Source organism: Cyprinus carpio, chromosome B17 (genome assembly GCF_018340385.1).
Source record: "Cyprinus carpio isolate SPL01 chromosome B17, ASM1834038v1, whole genome shotgun sequence".
Taxonomy (NCBI): domain Eukaryota; kingdom Metazoa; phylum Chordata; class Actinopteri; order Cypriniformes; family Cyprinidae; genus Cyprinus; species Cyprinus carpio.
In genome coordinates this window covers 20,845,260-20,866,280 of record NC_056613.1, presented here as the reverse complement: position 1 = coordinate 20,866,280, position 21,021 = coordinate 20,845,260, and the positions used below count along the sequence as shown (strand labels likewise).

Sequence of the window (21,021 nt, the reverse complement as noted above, 5' to 3'; positions counted from 1 at the left end):
GTTACATTGACCTTTGAGAGAAAAATATCTAACGCTCAAGAATACCTCAAGCTAGCTCTACTTGGTTTGTAGGCTAGATGTATTTTATCTTTAAAATCCCTTTTAGTTAAGATATTAAACAACAGATTTTTCTCATATATTTTTATTCATGTACAATAGGCTATCACTTCATACACAACATTGAATTGGAAAGCATATTTATAGCATTTGCTGTCGAGAATACCTCTTAAAATGGCAAAGCAGTACATGATTTCATGTCATACATTGAACTATGACTACTGGTAAAAAAAAAAAAAAGTACATTACTGAAGTGTATATACAGACATAGTAAAATACATAAAAAGGTATACTTAAGCAGCTTTAAAGAAGCAGATGGATTAACGAGATGCAACAATTGCACACTGCATATTTAGCAAGTATTCATGTAATAAATATTTGTACAATAGTCACACAACACACTTAACGATACTGCCAAAAATGGTCCTAAATCGGTCAGCAGTAAGCACCTGTCACGAAATCTAACCTTGTTCTGCCCAGTTACACCTGAGCATCTCTGCATACACAAAGCAGTAACATTTCAATGCTGTTCTACATGATGACCGCCTAAAATGACTTAGAGCCATTCACAATAATTAACCCAAGTTTAAAGACATAAATGAGGTTCAAGGTACTCTAAACTCTGCATGTTGGCATAAAAAATAACTCCATTTTGAATACAGTAACATAATGTCTACTTTAATAACCAGTAGTCATTTGAGTTATATTTTATCCAAGTATTGAGCCATTTATAAATTAGCATTTACATACCTTTTTTTAGTTTGATAATGGCTGCAGTGCAAGTGTATTCAACTGCATGCCATTCAGTGTTAAAAACCATATCTGGTTAGAACTTGGGTAAAAAAAAAGCCCCTATAGAATTTCACCAAGAGTGATATGCTTCTAAAAATGTTCCAACTCAGCTCTTCAACTCTGCTTCTTAACATGCAAACAGATAAGCATAAATACATGCATTACTCATTAATATGTAAAACAGCACTCATGTGCTCGAGTAAAGTGACTGCACATGTATGATTTGACCTTATCTCTACCTGCCCAATCAACCCCAGGATAAGCTGCTGATCCCAAACAACGTTCCAAAACATATACAGATGGCTGTAGCTGAACCATCTACTCTATAAAGTGTTACGTGCTAGATAGGGGCACTAAATGGAAATTTCACTATAATTTACCATAACCTAAAACAGCACTACATTACTATGCAAGCACAAGTTATTTTAGAGGAAGCTACAGAAGCTACATTAATAAACACACCGTTTTTACATTTATCCCACTGCACAACAGCATGAATCAGGAGCTTTAAATGGGTGCATTAAACACTGGAAATTTGAAAATTGCCAAGTTAGACAGACAGACAGTGTCCCAGGTGAGACGGCAACTGAAAAAATGTAAACATACAGTAGAAATAGCAGGCTGGCCTGACCATCTTTACAAAAATATAGTGATTTCTTTGTGAACAGTTCTGTAAGTGTTTAATTGATGAGAGGGGAGAGCGTTGTGATATAGGGCTGCAGTGCAGGGCAGGTCTGAAACTCAATTAAAGAGTTATGGAGGAGGACAAAGAGGGGCTGCTTCAGCAGGTGAGTTTTGCACCTGCTTGACCTCTGTGCTCCCCCTCATGCTGGTGTCCACTGCAAGACTGCAGGCTTTAATGAATGTTGAGCTTGTGGAAATGATCGAAGATGGCGCCAAGTGCCCAGCTTGTCTCCACATTATTCACCTTTTTAGTAAGCTGTTAAAAGAAGAAGATCATGAATCCATTATGCTGCTGCCCAATCTGTGGTACTTCATCTGACAGGGAATGTTAACTTTGGCTCTTGGCAATTTACTTTTGTGTGCTCAAACACTGAGCTAGTAAAAAAGTTTGAGACCAATTTTAGATCCTCCCCATACAGTTTCAGAGTTTCACATTTTTAAATGATGTTTTAATATTTTCCACTCACCTGCAGAACCGTGCTGTCCTTGAACCCAAATCCTTCTTTCAATAGACATGTGATATAGGTCATGTCCATGCACAAAAAGGGGCTGATTGGACGATATTTAGTCATCTTGTTGCACACTGGTTTAAGAAAAAGCAAAGAACAGTAATTAGCTGTGCTTGCTAAGGGAAGCTTTTACTATTGCTCATACTTAGAGATTAGAGTTAGAGATTTGAACAAACCCTTGAGCCTTAGTATTAAACCTTGACGCATTTCTCATCCCACATAGTCTGTGCAACAGACCTGAGTTATGCTTCAAATTTGGGTGGCTTGTTGAGGAAAGTGGTTGCAAGTATCTAGCAACCACCCAGAACACCCTAGCACTAAGAACTACTAACAATGCTTATGGCGAAGAGATTTGCACGGACAAGTACCTATCACATTTTCTTCAGAAAATGTAAATATTTTGTAACTCGGTGAGTACAGAATTGGGCAATAAAAATACAAGACAAGATTAAAAGACTAAAAGATTCCTATGTTGCTCAAGAGATGATAAGCATAGTGTATACACTATCCAGTGAGTCCCAGACTGTTGATTGTCAGGCTACAGTGTGTCAGAGTCTGGGGAAAATCCGGTAAGACACTGAGGCACCAGTACTGTGTTTGCTACAACCGTCTGGCACGTCTTTGTGAAACAGGTCTACCCAATGTTTTTTTTTTCCCTTCTCTCCAGCTAACAGTGTGATTTGTAAGATTTTGTGACGAGGAGGAAAGTGGGAATAAATAATAATTTCATACCCTAGGTCGTACACAAGTGCTGATCGTGCTCCAAATGACAAGGGATACCAAGTGTTCCCACAAAGGGTGAGACATTAAGTCCTGCCTGCCTCCAGTTAGATATTGGGCATTAGGTGTTTTCTCATGGTCAGGGAGAAGGTAGGTATCCACAGGGTTGCTGCCACTGGAATAACGATGTGCCAAATGCGGTTCATCGAAACCATGTGACAGTGTCAGCGTACAAATAATAGCCTTACATAAGGCGCCAACTCATTCCCCCTAGTGATAAATCATCTGTGCGGACATTTACTGGTGGACACAATCTACCAAAATTCCATGAATCAATTTCAGGTCTCAAACTGACATATGCGTCACATTCTGCTCAAGAACTCTAGTCAGGGAATGGAAAAGCTGAGATAGCGGAGAGTTACAAAAAAGGTGAACACACGCAAGCAGAAGTATGTGGGAGAGATGCAACCTATGTTTATGTGGTGGCAGAGCTATCATTTTGTGAAGCCAGTGTGATTGTCGAGAACCTCAAATGCAAACAAGCACCGAGGGTTTATGTTTGTGCAATGTGTGCGGCAGGACTTTGACCTGAGTGTTCTTTGGAGAATAGGAGAACATCCAAAGTCTTACCTTCTTTGGCTCTCTTTTTAAAATCCCTGACTTCTACAGTACCGCCACGGGACCCGTCTAAATGATTGAGACAATACAGTTTGTTCAGCATAACTTTTAAAGAATCATTAATCATTGGTAGAAATTTCGAAGCGTTGACCCTAATCCCTAATGTAGACATACTTACCTATGAGACCAGACTCCACAGCTCTGTCATAGTAATAGGAGAAGGCAAAGAAGATGCTGCTTCCCTTGACTTCAAAGGGCTGGTGCACAATCCCTTTCACCACCCGCATTACCTCTTGGTAGCACAACTTATACCCTGCAAAACCTGGAAATAAAGGACCAGATGTATTTACTGTATTAATGTCTATTAAAGTTTTTTTCAGTCATTTCATCAGTATAAAGTCTGGTGGTCCACTTTGAAGTAATCCCAGTTTAGATAGAAGCAGTCAGTCTGACGGACATGTGAAGCAACCAATCACAATTTTTTTTTTATGCTGTGCTGGGGTATATTTGCTCAGCAGTGTTGGTCCCATATATACCCAGTACCTTGTAAACTCAATTTCGCCACCAGTAGGACACCCAGAATCAGTGTATAAACAGACATTAAGGCTTCTGTGGGCGGTCCAACCTAACCTTAACCCTGTGCTTGATATCTGAGGTATCTTGAATGGAGAGTGCCTCCTTACAACATAATGCGGTGAGTTTGAGGGTTTGCCACAAACTCTTCAGGGAGAGGTTTCCTCACAGGAAGCTCCAAATAGGCAGCTTTCATATGACCTGGAGCTAACTGGCTGGTCAGGTCTACCAGTTGGAAACCATATGGACTGCTTAACAAGGCCCATCATAGCTGGTAATTCTGCACCACAACATTGCTGAAGGGAGAAAAGGCTAGGCTAAATGCCAAGCATGTGATCTTTTTTACATGTCTGTGGTTAGAGAGTGTTGAATCATTTGATGAGTGAACTGAGTGAACTTGACTATTTAAATCGGCAGAAAAAGACCCTGAGCAGATTTTAGTTTTATTCTGACTATAAATGGAAGCTTGAAGTCAATGTGAATGTGAGATTTTTGCATGAAACAGTACATTCATCAAAACAAAAATGTAGTGACTAGATGAGAATTGACCATTGTACTGAGATGTAACCACTGAGAATTCAATGAATTGTGAAAGGTAGTCTTTATCACAATAAACTGTTCACAATAATTGCAAATGCATGCAAACAAAAATAAATACATAATAATAATAACAACTCTTTTTTTATAAAATTGAGGTCACTCACCATCTGGAATTCCACTGACTTTGTAGGTGAGTCCACCAAAGCTCCAGTCTTCTCTGAATTTTTTGGGTAAACAAGAACTTCTGAAAACTTTCCAGTCAAGACCTGAAGGTTGAGCATTGTGAGAAATTAATAATCATCCATTATAAAACAAAGTTAAAAAATATAAAAACATTTTATTAATAATTACCATCAGCACCAAGAGCACCAAGAGTTGCCAGTCGTGCAGCAATTAGTCCATTTCCAAGATAACTGCAAATGGGAAAAGCATAAAAATGAATTTTTCCATGAATGACATATTGTTGGTTGTTGACAAAATAACTGTTGTATCGTCAAGCTATCTGACCTGTGAGTATACAGCTCAAAAGTGCTATTGAACATGTTGATTTTGGCAATGTAGTTTGGAGGGGCAGTCAGCACAGTTTTCTGTGAAAGAGAGGAGAATAGTGTCAATGTAAAAAAACAACTGAAAATTCTAGCTAGTATATGTCAGCTGTGGTTTTATCTAATCAATATACCTTTAACCGAGGAAGGAAAGTAATCTGAGTTGAACCCCCACCCAAATCCAGGATCCCGACGGTTTTCCTTGTTTTAGCGTACAGATGACCTGCAGTGCAAAGGTTTAGTAAACTTGTTTAATATCAGTTATTAAAATCCATGAAAAGCATGTAAAAGTATATTGGAAGTTAGAAATATATCTAGGGCTAGCTCTAAGAGCTCATGGTGGGAGCTGAGTCATGGTTTACTCTTAGGCTAAACTGGATACTTTAATAACTTATAATACTGATGACTGTACCTGTGAGGAAGTTTACTGTAACCCATGCCAAGAGCCCTGTAATAGAGAAAATCCATGCAGTTGAGATGCAGAATTTAAACACTTAAGTATTTAGTCTCAGCTCTAAATAACATGGTAAACACCAATCACTATTAGACAATATTTGACATTTGAACCTTTTGATAACTCTTAACAAGTAGTTTTGATATATTCAATAGTATTGCATTAAGATGTAGGTTAATGTATCCATTGAAAGCATACATCTGTACATCTACATTGGGGCCATCAGGGACCAGCCCAGGTAATTAAACATGCCTGAGATGTGAAATTAGTCACACCTCATAAAACCACAAGACAAGTACATGAATGTCTGAGTTTTCATGAAACCTAATTTCAACTTAAATTAAAAAACGTGGAGGATTATTTTATATTGAGCGTGGGAGGCTTCCAGACAAGGTTTAATCCAGACAGCCATATTAAACACTCAGGTCACTATCACAATAACAGACACAGGAAAGCTGGTGTAAAAAGGATGTTTCAAAGTCTGTGCATTGTGTTGTGGGTTTAATTTACATTTGTGCTTCAGCTTGGATGTGTTAAACAGAGAAAGGTTATAGTACCCTCATTGGTGCCATTCATGATGGTGACACTGTTGTTTGGCACAAAGAAAGGAGAGTCGTCAAAAATTTCTTTGACCTGTGGGCACAAACCAGAAATTACACATATTAACCATCGTGTTCAATTTCAGCTCTACAATGTAAAGAAATCTAAGAGTTCATGACTCATGTGTTGCTCTGTAATGTACACCATAAAAAAAGAGAGAAACCATTTGGTTGTTACAACATAAAAATGCAAGCCAGCTCTTTTTATCTGGAGTCGACAGGAAGTTCACTGAATCAATCTTGGGTAAAATGTGTCTGAAACTGGGCAAGCAAGAAACCACAAGTGTGGCTGGTGTGGTGGCGTTGAATACGATAATTCAAAAGGCATTTGGGTCCCTTCAACTCCAGACAGCCTCAGAACAGCTGCTTTTGCACAGTATTGGTTTCACTTCTCTTACTTTTCCTGTCTTTCTTTCTCTCTTTCTCGCACACAACGTGGTTTATTCCTTTGGGATGGTTGGTTTCTCTGCTAAACTGTCTGTGAAAAAGAGAAAACCTTACCTCATTCAAAAGAGCTTTGGCTTTTTCTTGAGGCAGCAGGCGCAAGCCGGCAGTGGCTTTCAGAACCACAGGTGTCTGTATCCATTGCTCTTTGGGAATGGTCTTCTTTGCGACCTTCAACAGCTGCCTTATGGTTTCTCCACCCTAGAAAAAAAAACATGTTATTACAAGTATTCCAGAATTCCTCAAAGTGAGCTAAAAAGCCATTATAATCCTGTCCTTTGACAATACCATGATCTATAATGAGGTTAAATGTCCATCTTTTTTGTCTACCAGCAACAAGGTGTTTCAATAGTGAGAATTAACTGTTTCAATGTACTTTTCTTGTGGTTACATAGTTGAGAACCACACCAGTAGAATACTGGCATAAAGCAAACTATTTTTACTAGAATATCTGCAAATGTCACAAACTAAAGAATAACTGCTCCATCTAGAATTCAAATTCCATACTGCTAAATAAAGACTTTTGTGTGTGTGTGTGTGTGTGTGTGTTGTGTTTTTTTTTTCATGTTGTCTTTAGTGGAAATGTTAAAAAAAGGCTTTCTTCATCTGCACTGTGCAGACGAGACTGGAAAAAGTCAAAGCTATTAGAATGTAACAGAAGTAACACATTCCCTGATGTTGTTATAAGAAAGTTCGTGGCTCACCTCTTCGGGCATATCCGCATACGCTGACAGTCCAGGCTTCACAGCATGGTACATCTCATTGTCAAGCACTGGAAGCTCAACTGTGGGACACAGAGACAGACACAAAAGTCAGAGGGGACAATTGAAGATGTCTGCTATTAGAAGGTGCACATTAGCGATGGACTGTGGGCAACTCGACTCCATCTCCTCAGGTTATTGTGCATGAGCAGAGACGTTTGGTTATTGTATGTTTACCACAAATGGCGACCACCAAAATTTTCCAGACAGGAAAATTAAGAGTTTCTCAAGGCTCAGAGTTTACCTCATCAGGAGTGATGCCATGTCTCCATTTGATGGGTATTTTGTGGAACCGATTATTGCATTATCAGCTGAAACCCATGGTCTTTTACATATTGCTCAGGGCTGCAATCTATTAAATGAAACTGCAGCTGCTTATTACCCAACTTTCTCCATCCCTTTTTCCTCTTCCCATCCCTGTGTTTCTGTTTGCCTTCTCACCATGCAGCGAATGAACCACGGCAAACACAGACACAGTAAGTAGAGGTGCTATGAAACACAGGCTCCTGAGACGGATGCAGCGAGAAAGCGATCAAGAGAGAGAGAGATGAAGAGGGCAGCCGTTCACAGAGTCTGCAAGGCGGGACTCTTCAAGATCATTCTGAGTTCATGGTATAAGCTACACTGAAGCATGGATGTGAGTCAGGACCATCAAAGTCAAACAGTAGTCAAATTCTAGCTACAAGAGGAGCAAGTAAGTTATCTGGGGAACTCCAGAGCTCATTTAATTTGCAAAAACAGGAATATGGAGAAAGGACTTACCTGGGTCTTTTTGAATGAACTTGTAAATATGGATACGGGTGCCGGTGCTGCCTGCATCAAACATGATCCCATAAAAGGTGCGACTGAAGTTGACTGGACGAGGGGCCACTGCTTCCGTCACCACAGGTACCTCTGGAGGAAGCTGATTGTCCATGTTGGCATGGTGATTGAGCGCACGGTAGCGGTTGTACATATGGTGGTTGTAATATGTTGCCTCTGCCAGGAAGTACCCGGCAAAAAGCCACATGGACACCGCCGTCAAGAGTAACATCTGCTGAGACATGGTTTCTTTCTCCCACGCCGACACTGAAAACAGCTGAAGGCTTGACCGGCGGTTTCTTGAAAAAGTGAGTCAAGAGTTTTTATGGAGGAGGATGTGTTTGCTGTTTTTGCCCGGTCTTGTAGAGAGAGAGTCTTGAGGGTGTACAGATGCAGCAAAGGTCTACAGAAAAGATGAAGAAAAGAAGAAAGAGAAGATGGAGAGAGCCAGAAGGAGAGGGTGAACACAGAGACACACTCGGGACTGGTCGGTCATCTGTTTACAGTATATAAAGACATAAGTGCTTGGCAGGGGGCCATGCCAAACAACGGCATCCACCAATCCTGAGCCTCGTCATCGCAAGCCTTCTGAAATCCATCCTACACCGTCCCCTCCCCTTGCTTATAAAAATGGACATGGAATACCTGCTAAAGAGTGCAGTTTCTTTCTCGTCAATTACGTGCAAAAGGCGTTTAAATTGGCAATACCCTCTTATACCCTCCCCCATCATCTGAAGTGGCTTAGATGCAGCTAAAATGTCTTCAGAAGAAGAAAAGAGAGTATATATTAAGACTTCAAAACCAGCTGGACTGCTAGGAGTAAATGCATTGGTTTAAAAATACATTTCATGGGTGTACTTAATTAAAACTTACAGCTTTACTTTCTACTTACGGCCAGTCTTGTTACTTCACCACTTTTTCTTTCTCCTAACAAGCATTTAAACCTACTCATGCAAGCTTCCAATTGCTGCAAGCCAGCTTCCTTTCAAATAATAGTTATATCATGAACTAGCTCCTAAAGAATCTTAAATGGCCATTTAACTGGGATCTTGAGATTCCATGTTACATGCAGTTAATTTGAGTTATTTCTCTCGTAACTTCTAAAATAGGGCTTTTCCCTCCTTTGTTCACTTTAAAAGAGGTGTAGACATTATCTAATTTATTGTAGGAGTTTGTGGCAAGGGTATAAAATGACATTATTATCATTAAACTTCAGAGCTCAAATACAGGGTAGACAAATGATTTCTTGTGTTGTTTTCACATCCGTTGCCAGGTGTTTTGGCACAGCAGATGGTAAACTTCAGTGTCTGTGTACTTTCAGTGCCCGCAGAGTAGTGGAAGATCCTGTACCCAGGACACGTAGGGTCAAACTTTAGAATCAAAACACTTCACCTTTTTGAGGTAAATGGCTACATTTAATAATATACATATAAAGTTACTCTAAAATATAGAATTTGTAAATGCAAAATGTTTAGTCATCTCCTTACAAAAATGTTATCCAAAGCATATTGTAGGAACATACAGAGAGAAAGCATATGAGTAATTGCATTTTCTTAGGTGACAGTCTTGCTAAGCACTGACTTTCAAGCTTTTTGGCTTTCTTCTGCAGTTTCTTTATTGGTTTTGACAGAAAAAAAAACAAATAGGTATTTAGATCCTGCAAGCATGAACAGACGCTGTTGAAAACCTCCTAAAAACTGAATAGTGGGGTTACACAGTGGGTTTCTCGACTCTGTAAACCTTTTTTTTCACATCAAGGAGGGTTGCAAAGATGAATTGTTTTGTGCAATCCTTAAATATTCAGGCCTGACAGAAAGGTTGCATTATGATGACATGTCTTTTTCTCTTTCACTTGCAACTAATCAAAGTGGTTTACCGCACAGCGAGTTAAGAATGGCTCTCGCTGCCACACTGCCGATGAGACCCTTGTGAGGGATGGTGAAGAGCAGAAATAAGGGGGGGTGGAGCCTGGTCTGCAATTTTAGTGCTGAGAGGGGAGATGAGAAGCACAGAGAGGGCAGAGGGAAGGAGGGAGAGAACCTGGGTGGAGTTTGGCAGTGCCTTTGCTCCCATCATGCCATTCCAGTCCCCGGACAGTCGGCTGAGCAAAGCAACAGTTCCAACGTTGTAATTTGGAACTAAAAATATTACACTTTCTTTCCTCTTTTTCTTCTTTTTTCAAACTGCGGTACCCCATAATGGTCTTTTCTCCCGTGCCAAGCATGCATGTGCAAGCCCGCGTATTGACTTCATAGCAACAGTATAGAGCTAATTTAATAGGTGCATGGTTACTTAAGTGTCATAAAAATTGCTTACTCTCCTGCAAAGGACCATTGCTTCATGAGGTTTCCTATTATGCTGTTAGCTTTCAGGCTGTACAGGTCTATATGGCACTGCACACTATAGTAACTATGTTACACCAGCAGTTAAATGCACCCTTTTTGTCACTAAATGAGTACTTATGTTCACACATAACTGAGACAATTACTGACAAGGCAGTCTGTACATCCATGGAATTATCACAATACATCATAAACAGTATTTATGTCATAAAGCAGGGCAATTACAGTACATTGTTTAACTGATGCACAAAAACAAACAAATAAAAAAACATTTATGTGATGTTGACTATAACATGTTTTGCCACAACGAAAAAATTATAATTTGGAAGAATTTGTTGCCAGCCCAGTAGAATGTACAATGCATCCTTTAATCTACATTATAATGAAAACATAGTTACAAAACAATAAACTACTTTTATGGTGCATAAAACAAAATATGACAACAAAATTGTGAGGTGTGACCATACGCAAATGAACTCAATGTGTTATTCATTATGCAACATGCATTGCTTTTTAAAGGGATAGTTCACCCGAAAATGAGAATTTACTTACCCTCACCCTTTCAAAATGAGATCACTTAATGAATATTAGGTAATTTCATTACAACGGCAGCACATTGTGAATCACTTTTACACTTATTAAAGCACCTAAGAGAGTCAGCAAATATTCTAGCAGCTCACTGATCATCTTTTAAATAGTTTTAGATTATTTTATAGACTTCAAAGTTCTTGCAACATGCATAATTGAGCAAGGTTATGCCTGTAGTTTGTGCGCCCCAAGTGTCACTAAACAAAATTGCATAATGCAAATATAATCAGACAGGTTTTCCAAACACTCCCCCATTTTCTATTGGTTGGACAAACAAATATACCCATCCCAATCTCATTTAGTTGGTTAAGCTGTTAAGCTGTGTTGGGTCCGTTGGGATACTTACACTTTTCAAGGAAATTAATTATTAACAAATGTAAAAACATTAACACTTCATCAGGTGCTTTTTTTTAAAGGGATTTTAATGAACAAGTGGGTTTACTTGTTATGTGCCTTTGTAAATTAATCTTACAAATACATTAAATAATGTGCCACAGGAATGGATTTTAACAGGTGCCCTGCCCAAGACCTTCTGTTGAACCTTGTAATTACAGATTTGATTATAATGATGATACTTGTTTATGGGGGTGTGGGAGGGGGGTGTCTCTGCTTTCTTCTCAGTCATAGCAATTAGCTTTAAATTTAGTTGCCCAACAACATATATGAACTTAAAGCCAACAGCCGCCATAAGGTTACAGTAGCTACACCCTGACATTTTGACATATGTTCTTTTGCCTTTTTCTGCTTGTGGAATGTTTTATGGATGCACTCCAGCTTCATCAAAAAACGGAACAGAAATGACCGGCTGGGAAGCCGGCAACTAACTCGAGTACAAGGCATCCAATGCGAGGGTGGTGCTGCTGGATGGATTCGAAATTATTCTGAGCTAAATTTACATTGTTTTTTTAGAAGCTTGGCCCCTGAGAATCTGCTAAGTCAACTCCAATTTTGTTTAAGCTTTGCGGCTACTCATATAATAGTGGCTTATAGAATGACATGTCAATCACTTGTTCAAGTTGCTCTCCTCTAGAAGAACTGGAAGTGAACCCCTTTTGCTTACATAACCTTATGGTGCTTTGGTTACAGCTCACCCCACAATTTTTTGGTTTCTGAAGGCTACACCCTGGTGTTGCAAACAACGGAGAATACCAACCATTACATGACCCCCTTTTTTATACACGAGTCCCCACAGAGTGAACAATTTTTCATGGGAAATCATAGGGTAATGGCAACCATTCTCTTTTAATCACAGTCATGAATATCAAAATAAAATTCTATATAAAGACTGAGTAGCACTGACAGCAAAGAAATAAATCAGTAAACGACAACAATATGAATTGCTTTTGGCAAGGTACAAGTCAGCACAATACATGAGGTTTTATCTTAGCTAACATTTTTGCATAGTAGTGGATAGGTTAGCATTTTTAGAAAATTCCTCAAAACTGTGTGTCTGAATATGTTAACGCACAATGCACAATCTATAGATGAAGGGCAAAATTATTCCTGTTTAAACCCCACTTGCATGGTTTTATTTGTTTTTAATGCCATATTGGTCCGAGTTAACATGAAGCTCAGAATTTTTTTTTTTAAACTCATCTAAAAAATAATGAGACCAAAGAATCTTGTAGACCCACATGTCCATAATTACAAAATTGCTGCAGCCTTCACATCACGTGTGAAATGGCTATATGGAGATTTTATAGAGTTGCGTGTACACGTGATGTCCAGTTACAGGAGAATGTTCCCAGAAAATTGCTAAATTAATGCTGCCAATAATATATTTTAAATAATATATTATTTAATTGTTCTGTGATTCCAACAATACCATTGACTGGTTTAACTATCCAGATAGTAGAGCTATAGTTATGTAAAGCACTGATATAATAACCAAAGAGGCATTTACACTATTCATTTTGTTTTATTATTTTACACAGAGACAATAGAAAGTATAAACATTTTTTCCAAATGAAATAAATGAGTATCATTATAAAGAAATATAATATTTCCGTTCCTCTAGGTCATGACTCCCTGTTCTGTTTACTCCATCTTTATCTGGACTATATTGATTTTTTTATGCAATCTGAAGTTCCAGCATGAATGTTCTGTCACTGCTTCTTTGCCAGAAGTGGATTACATTATGAAGATGAATTTCTCATCGTGTGTGATGTCTAATTTGAAGTGTAAGCTTTTATGGCCCTCACGTGTCCAATGGGCTGGCGGTGGCAACTGGCGAATTACAAAGAAAACCTACAAAGAAACTTGAACCTTATTATTATGCTGATGCAAACGTTTTAGAAACCCCTTATTTCGATCATGAAGTGCATTGCAAATAATTTTCAATGAATCCTAAATAGAACTGTTGTCTTGCCTTGTTGTTTTAAAGTTTGAAATTGTGCTGTTTTGGTCAACAGCTGTTTTCCATTTGCCATCCCTTACTTCATACTGGTAAAAAAACAGGGTCCCAATAAGTGTCCAACAGAAAGAAAACAAGAAGCCTGGTCTGGACAACCTTGAAACGTCCCTTTTTAGCCACTCATGGAAATTTCACATTCGCCAATCTAGCAAAATCCTGGAAAATGTATTGTTGTGGTGGACTCAGATGTCATTTCCAGGCCCATCCCCCCTTGGCCTTCACGTTATGTGATAAAACACTTGAGAAAGGGCTTAGCTAATGGAAACAAAACAAGTGAACGTGAGTGTCTGCTGCTTTTTTTTTATTATTATTATTATTTTACTAGTGAAGTGGTCTGACATGTGACTAAAAACAGAGTGAAATTCAGTCAGCCAAACTGTTATTTCATCAAGGCTTTTCCAGCTGTGTCCCTTGTGACCCAGCCATTTTTGACAGCAATTAAAAACAGCAAAGGAAGAGAGAAAAGGCATGAATTGCCACCACAGGATATTTGACCTTTGAAGTGTAGATTCATCTCCTAATTCAGTTTGACAGTATGGTCAAAACCTTAGGACATTGGCAGTTGTGTTTAAATTTGGGTCTGCGTTTCAATCCAAAACACACACTTAGACACAAAAAAAAATATTATTGGGCTATAGTCTGTAGGCCATTGAGTGTTCTATAATGATGGGCATTCTGTCTGATTTATGTTTTAGAAATTGTTTTAAAAAGTGATCCATATTTTGTGTACAACCTCATTTCTGCATAACATTTCTAAAAATCATGACACTCATGAAAATAACATCATATACCATGACATTAAATTGATGATCCAGTAAGCAGAAACTAAATTTACTCAAGGACATTTTCTAATTTGAAATTTTAAGTGATATTTATGAAATGTTGTAAGCTGGTACTTTGCTATTGAAGAACTATGTATTCTCTGACCGGAATCACAAGAAAAGACCATAGGTCAGACTTTGTGCTTTTGCCAGTAACCCTTTAGGTTGCGGTGCCGGCTTTGCAGAATTGCGCTACGTTCCCAAACATTTCTGGTTGTGGAACAAAAAAGAGCACTCTAATATTGGCTGTAATGACTGACTGTTAGATGACACTGCACTGATGCACACTGTCATTGAGCTTGTTACATAAATAAAGCCTAAAGCAAGGCTGTTGTAAGTTCTTCATGAGCCGAGAAGGCAATAAACTCTTTTCAGTCTTCTCTGTTTTAGCGGTACACAATATGACTGTCAATATAAAATGTATTTTAAACAGCATTAAACAGTAGGAAGGCTCAGGAAACAAAAAAACAACCTTTGAAACAACTACTTTTCAGTCAGCCATATAAATGTCATATAATAGAAGCATTATTTTGGTCCTTTCCATTCAGCCTTCATATAATATGTGATAGAATACCTCTTCTTGAAAATAAACACGTGGAGACAGTCTAGCTCGAGTGAAAAAAGAGTGGGTTTTTGGGAAAAATAAAACTCCAAAAGTGGTGTCTTTGTATAGAAATTTGCTTACAGAAGGAAGCAGCAAAGATCGCCCAGCTAGCACTTTACAGTCCATCCCACTGTTCTACCCTCTTTCCAATTATAGGCTAATTTTACACTTCAAACTGCACTGTCATGCAGTAAATGAAAATAAATAACCTCTGTTTTAAAAAAAAAAAAGGTTATTATTTTGACAATTCTATATTTTCCCTCTTGGAGACAGTATACATCACGTAAACTAATGATTACCTTCACCGGATGGGGCTGTTCTCCAAACACAGTGTGGGAAGCACTTGCATACGCTTGATTATGTTAGCAATTGTCATTGTGTTTATTTTTTCATAGCCACAAAGAGTCATGTTAGTTTAACATAATTAGTTTGCCTAAGCCATGTCAGCAAAAAACCTAGTATCTAGTTCATTTATGTGGAAATGGGTGGAAGCCTCCTGCCAGGGAGATTGCGAGTATTTTCACGGGGCAATCCTTCACCTTTTCCCCCAAACCTAGCACTTGAGGTTAGCCTAATTCAATTACTGTAGGTGAGTCAGAGTAAAGCAGAGCCAATACCAGCCCAGTGACCCAGAATTGTAACTTGGTGGGATGTAACGGCAATTTGTGGGAGTTCCGTGCCAATTTTGCATCATCTGGTCTCGCCTTTGACACATTTAACAGTGCCCAGTGTAATTAAGATGGATGACTGGCATACAGCAATGTCTTTCCTGGCTCAGTGGCCTGGCATTAGTCAACATTAAATCAAAAGTGACCCTATTTCCTGTCTTAATATGTATTTCTGTTATTTAGCATAATTCCCCAATGCATTTATTCCATAAATGTCCCAAATGCAGATGCACACTGAAAATATATATATATTAGTGCTGTCAAATTATTAATCACGATTAATCACATCCAAAATAAAAGTTTTTGTTTGCATAATATGTGTGTGTACTGTTGTATTATATTTATGTACATATAAAAACACACACATGCATGTATATATTTCAGAAAATTATATAAATCCTATGAATATAAATATAGTCATAAGTATTTTCAAAATATATACTGTATGTATGTGTATTTATTTATACATAATAAACATACACAGAAAACACATATATTATGCAAACAAAAAATGTATTTTGTATGAGATTAATCACAATTGTTTGACGGCACTAATATATATATATATATATATATATATATATATATATATATATGTGTTGTGTGTGTGTGTGTGTGTGTTTGTGTGTGTGTGTGTGTGTGTGTGTGTGTGTGTGTGTGTATGTATTATAATTTGGTTAAATAATCAAATAGGCCTATATATTCCTGCGTGTTCATAAATGCTCAATGAAAAGAATCTGCTATAGAACCTAACTGCCAACTGCTAAATAACATTAAGTTTGTCACAGTGTTTTGTCTGCACATTTTAATTAGCAAGTAGTTTACAACATATACAGCGTGTAAAATAAGTATCGAACACGTCACCATTTTTCTCAGTAAATATATTTCTAAAGGTGCTGGTGACATGAAATTTTCACCAGATCTCGGTAACAACCCAAGTAATCCATACATACAAAGAAAACAAAACAAATTAGTTCAGAAATTAAGTTCTGTGTAATAAAGTGGAATGACCCAGGGAAAAAATATTGAACACATGAAGAAAAGGAGGTGCAAAAAGACACAAGCAGAAATCTATCAGTAATTAGAAAGCAATCCTGTCCATAGTCTATGGAAATTAATATTAGCTGGTTTAGTCCCAACTGATGGCCTTTTAAAAAGGTGTCTCATTTCACAATTCATGATGGGTAAAAGCGAAGAGCTTTCTCAAGACCTTCACAACCTTATTGTTGCAAAACATACCGATGGTATTGGTTACAGAAGGATTTCTATACTTCTGAATGTTTATAGCACTGTTGGGACCATAATCTGGAAGTGGAAAGAACATCATTTTTCCATAAACCGGCCACGACCAGGTGCTCCTCGCAAGATTTCTGACAGAGGAGTGAAAATAATTATCAGAAGAGTTTTTTAAGAGCCAAGGACCACTTGTGAAGATCTTCAGAAAGATCTGGAATTAACAGGTACAATTGTTTCAAAGAAAACAATAAGTAATACACTCAACCGCGTGGCCTGTATGCACGCTCACCACGCAAGACTGTATTACTGAAGAAAAAGAATGTTGAAGCTTGTTTAAAATTTGCTGCATCACATTTAGACAAGACTGTGTCATACTGGGAGAATATAGTCTTGTCAGATGAGACCAAAACTAAACTCTTTGGATGCCATAATACACACCATGTTTGGAGGTCAAACAGCACTGCACATCACCCCAAAAACATGGTGTGGCACTGGCAAAAAGCATATAGTTGAAGGAAGGATGAATGGAAAAATGTACCGAGACATTCTTGATAAAAATCTACTGCCATCTACCAGGATGATGAAGATGAAACTGAACTGAACTGAATTCCTGAACTTATTTGTTTTGTTTTCTTTGTATGTATGGATTACTTGGGTTGTTACCAAGATCTGGTGAAAATTTCATTTAAACAGCACCTTTAGAAATATATTTACTGAGAAAAATGTTGGTGTTCAATACTAATTTTACCCGCTGTATATGTAGAGAGAGAGAGCCACAGTGGTTCCAATAGCTACAACTTACATTTCTGTTCCTGTTTTGCATTAGTTTTCTCAGAAGTTATGTTTTTGTTCCCTTGAACACATTAGATGAAAACGCTACTTTATTCGCAAAATGTTTTCACCATGTTTTTTTCCCCAATTAAATTTGCATTGGATGGAATCTATCTTTTATCAAACTTGTCCTTGCCACCCTACATTTATTACCTCATTGAATATTGTTTCACTGAGATTCACACTTTATGGAAGTAAAAAAAAAACTGTAATTTTAAGGGAACTCTGGTTTTGTTTGTGTTGCAAAAGATTGAAAGAATCTATCAGAGAGAATTATGGGAGATCAAGGCAGCATATGTTAAAATGAACATTGAGGAAACTTAAATATTTGCTGAAGTTTCCATTAAACTAAATGAGAGCAGACACTGCCTGGAAGCACAAGCTGTACCCTATAACTGACAGTCTTTCCATGAGCTTGGTGTGCAAGCTTTAACTCCAAACCACATTCCTCTCATTTTCTAATATGGGGTTTATTTGACCAGACACCTTCCTGATGTCACAAGAAGGTAAATTAAAATTAAGAATGTACATTTTTAAAGCTCTACTACATAATGGGAAGTCATCTTGGCACAAAAAAAAAAAAAAAACTGCTGAAGCTACATCAAACCTACTTATAGATATACTGTAAACTGATAGTATGCTAAATTGTTTTATTCCGGGATGTCTAGATTTCTGCCGGGCACAGCAGGTATGGTATTCTTTCCCAAGGTTTTTATTTGTACCGTCTTATGTATTTGTTTTGCTTGTGGCAGCTTTTTCCCTTCACCTCTACAGTAGAAGGCAGTCTCCTGTCTCTGTGGCCTGGAGCTTGGAGCTCTTTCCGAAGCTCTTGCTTTCCAAACCAGCAGTTCTCTAATCCATTTGTTGCCCTTGGACCATTGCTGGGAAATGCATATGTGGGAGACCATAATTATGGACACACTGGTACCGAACACACTCTTCGATCTGAGATATGAATACCCTTACATACACACCAAAGATATTATAATCTTGTTCCCAGAACTTACGAAAGCCTAGACATCTATCCAGCTTACATGCGTCCAGTGTTATGTAATATGGTTCGGTAAAAATACCATAATATGTTTGCAGATATTTAGGAAACATGCTAAGTTCACATAGGGTGAATACTGGTAAAGTGGGACACTTTCTGATAATTTATATTCTGCATACTTTTTTATTATGATCCAAATGTCTTAGCCGCTCATATGATACTATTCTAAATAGCTTAGGAGCTCTACTATACTATAGACAATAAAAAAGAAAGAAACATTAAACACAGGATGGATGACTCTTCCTCAAACACACAATGACCCCAAACCACATTTTTCAAGGCGCTACTGTCAAACTGGGACACCTTTATTGGAAAACTGGGACACTTAAAACACATTCAGTTGTTATTCAAGTGTAGGGCTTATAAATTAAATACACAATAACAATATAAACAACAATATAAACAACAACAACAATAATATAAACATCACTTTTTTTAAGAAGGGGTGCAGGTACAGCAAATTCAACCCACCCCCTCCCTCGCCTGCCCACAAAATTTTATATTGGGTTAAATTTATTTCATACAAATTTTAAAAAAATAAAATAAATAACCTTCATTAACATCTCTTCTTGTAGGAATTAATTGATTGCACACAGGCTTAAATTAATTTCTGTATGGTAGGTTAATCTACACGTCAATACAGCCAGTGCAAGTGAAACGCCTCCCCGTCTTCAATGAGGCCATTCTCCTCGCCACACGTCTCATGGAACCAGTCCTCGCAAACAATGCACATAATCCAGTCCTCTGTCTTCTTTGGATCATTTGCATTACCAAATTTGGCTTTACAAATATAGCAAATGTCCTGGCCATCCGAGCTTGTACCCTCCATCTTTCTTGTTTTTGGTTTTTTGGTAGGCTTTGTTTGTTTTTTTTGAGGCAATGTATGAAAAATGCGTGAGAGCTGGCATAGTTTAAGTCAGTCTTTGTTGAAATATCTAACTAACTATGTATGAGGGACATATAAAAAGGTAACTCAATTCCTCCATTAGAATGACTTGAATGGCTGTCCCAGTTTGCCAGTAATACCCTGTCCCAATTTAACAATATGCTATTGGCAAACTGGGACAGTGTCAAAATCGCATAAAAAAAACTCCAAGAAGATTAATATGAATGTGTTTTTAAAAATTCTGATTCACCATTACATCCTATAACAAAATATGTAACAATTACGAATGATCCATGAGTTGTTTTTTTTTATAACCTTAACATTATTTACCTCAGAATGCTGTCATTTTACTTACCATCACAGTTCACTGCAAGGTTGTTAAATATGATGTGCCACACCCCGGAAGTGATGTCATAGCCACAGATTTTTTTTTTTTTTTTTCACATACTTGCTACTGATGAGCTCAGTGTTTGATTTTTAGTAAAAAAAAAATCATCCATGTAAAGATATAAATTATTAAGCTTAACTGTCCCACTTTACCCATTGTCCCACTTTACCAGTATTCACCCTACTTGTTTCTCCAAAAAAAAAAAAAAAAAACGTGCTACAGTCAATTATTCTGCTTTAAAATGTGTGTTTTGTGTTGGAATGTCTGGAAATATGAAAAGACAACCGGTTCACGTGCCAATACAGTGATCTGTTTCGATTCATTAAAGAGCCACAAAATGGTACAGCACGCTGACAGACAAGACAGAGCTGTGGCCTGTAGCATGAAGCCGGTTTCAGTTTTTATGTAAGTTCACGTTTAGTTTGAGTAAACTCTTGTTTTCAGGCTCAAGAAGATGGGTTGGTTTTGTGCAGGTTTCGTCACCATAGTAACAGTAATTTCCCTGCTAAGGAGCAGATTTATTCTGGGTTAGAGATCGCAAACCCAAACTGGACCAATCAGCTGTGAGCAAAGTGACATATATCTGATGCAATGAAGCCACTCTCATGTATCTCTCTCTCCAAATTAAAGTAGTTTACAGTCAAAGAATTTTAGAGACAAAACTGCCTGTCTATTGCACCTACTTATTACTGTATTTAAATTAATTCATATAATATATTCATATAATTATTATATGAAGTGGCAATTAATTTTAAGCTTCGTATTTAAATTTGTGTGTAAATATATATATATAGAGAGAGAGAGAGAGAGAGAGAGAGAGAGAGAAATAGATTGTTAATCTTTAATATATCCAACTTTTAAAATGATTAAATAAATCAATAAGCCCCAAGAAGCCGTGGTTTACAGTGAATTTATAACAGTTATGGAAACATGTTAAGTTCACATACTTGTTTCTCCAAGTATGACAGAGGAAGTGAATTGCGCTGACTTGTGAGAAGTGAATCCATGACGCTTTGCTGATGCTCTACACACTTAAAGCATGAAATAAACATGAATGAACATCAGAACTTATTTTATTTAAACCAAGGAAAGACAT

General features: G+C 37.6%; 1 protein-coding gene across 1 annotated transcript; it reads right to left on the bottom strand.

Moving 5' to 3' along the window:
• Positions 1-126: 126 nt before the first annotated feature.
• Positions 127-8,808, bottom strand: entpd5a (ectonucleoside triphosphate diphosphohydrolase 5a). The gene is made up of 13 exons (XM_019121730.2): positions 8,059-8,808; positions 7,240-7,319; positions 6,593-6,736; positions 6,050-6,125; positions 5,451-5,486; positions 5,173-5,261; positions 5,001-5,080; positions 4,845-4,906; positions 4,658-4,759; positions 3,559-3,702; positions 3,393-3,449; positions 2,001-2,116; positions 127-1,789 (listed from the first exon to the last, which is right to left on the bottom strand). The coding sequence occupies exons 1-13, from the start codon at positions 8,339-8,341 to the stop codon at positions 1,706-1,708; spliced, it is 1,353 nt and encodes a 450-aa protein (XP_018977275.1). The 5' UTR covers positions 8,342-8,808; the 3' UTR covers positions 127-1,705.
• Positions 8,809-21,021: the final 12,213 nt, after the last annotated feature.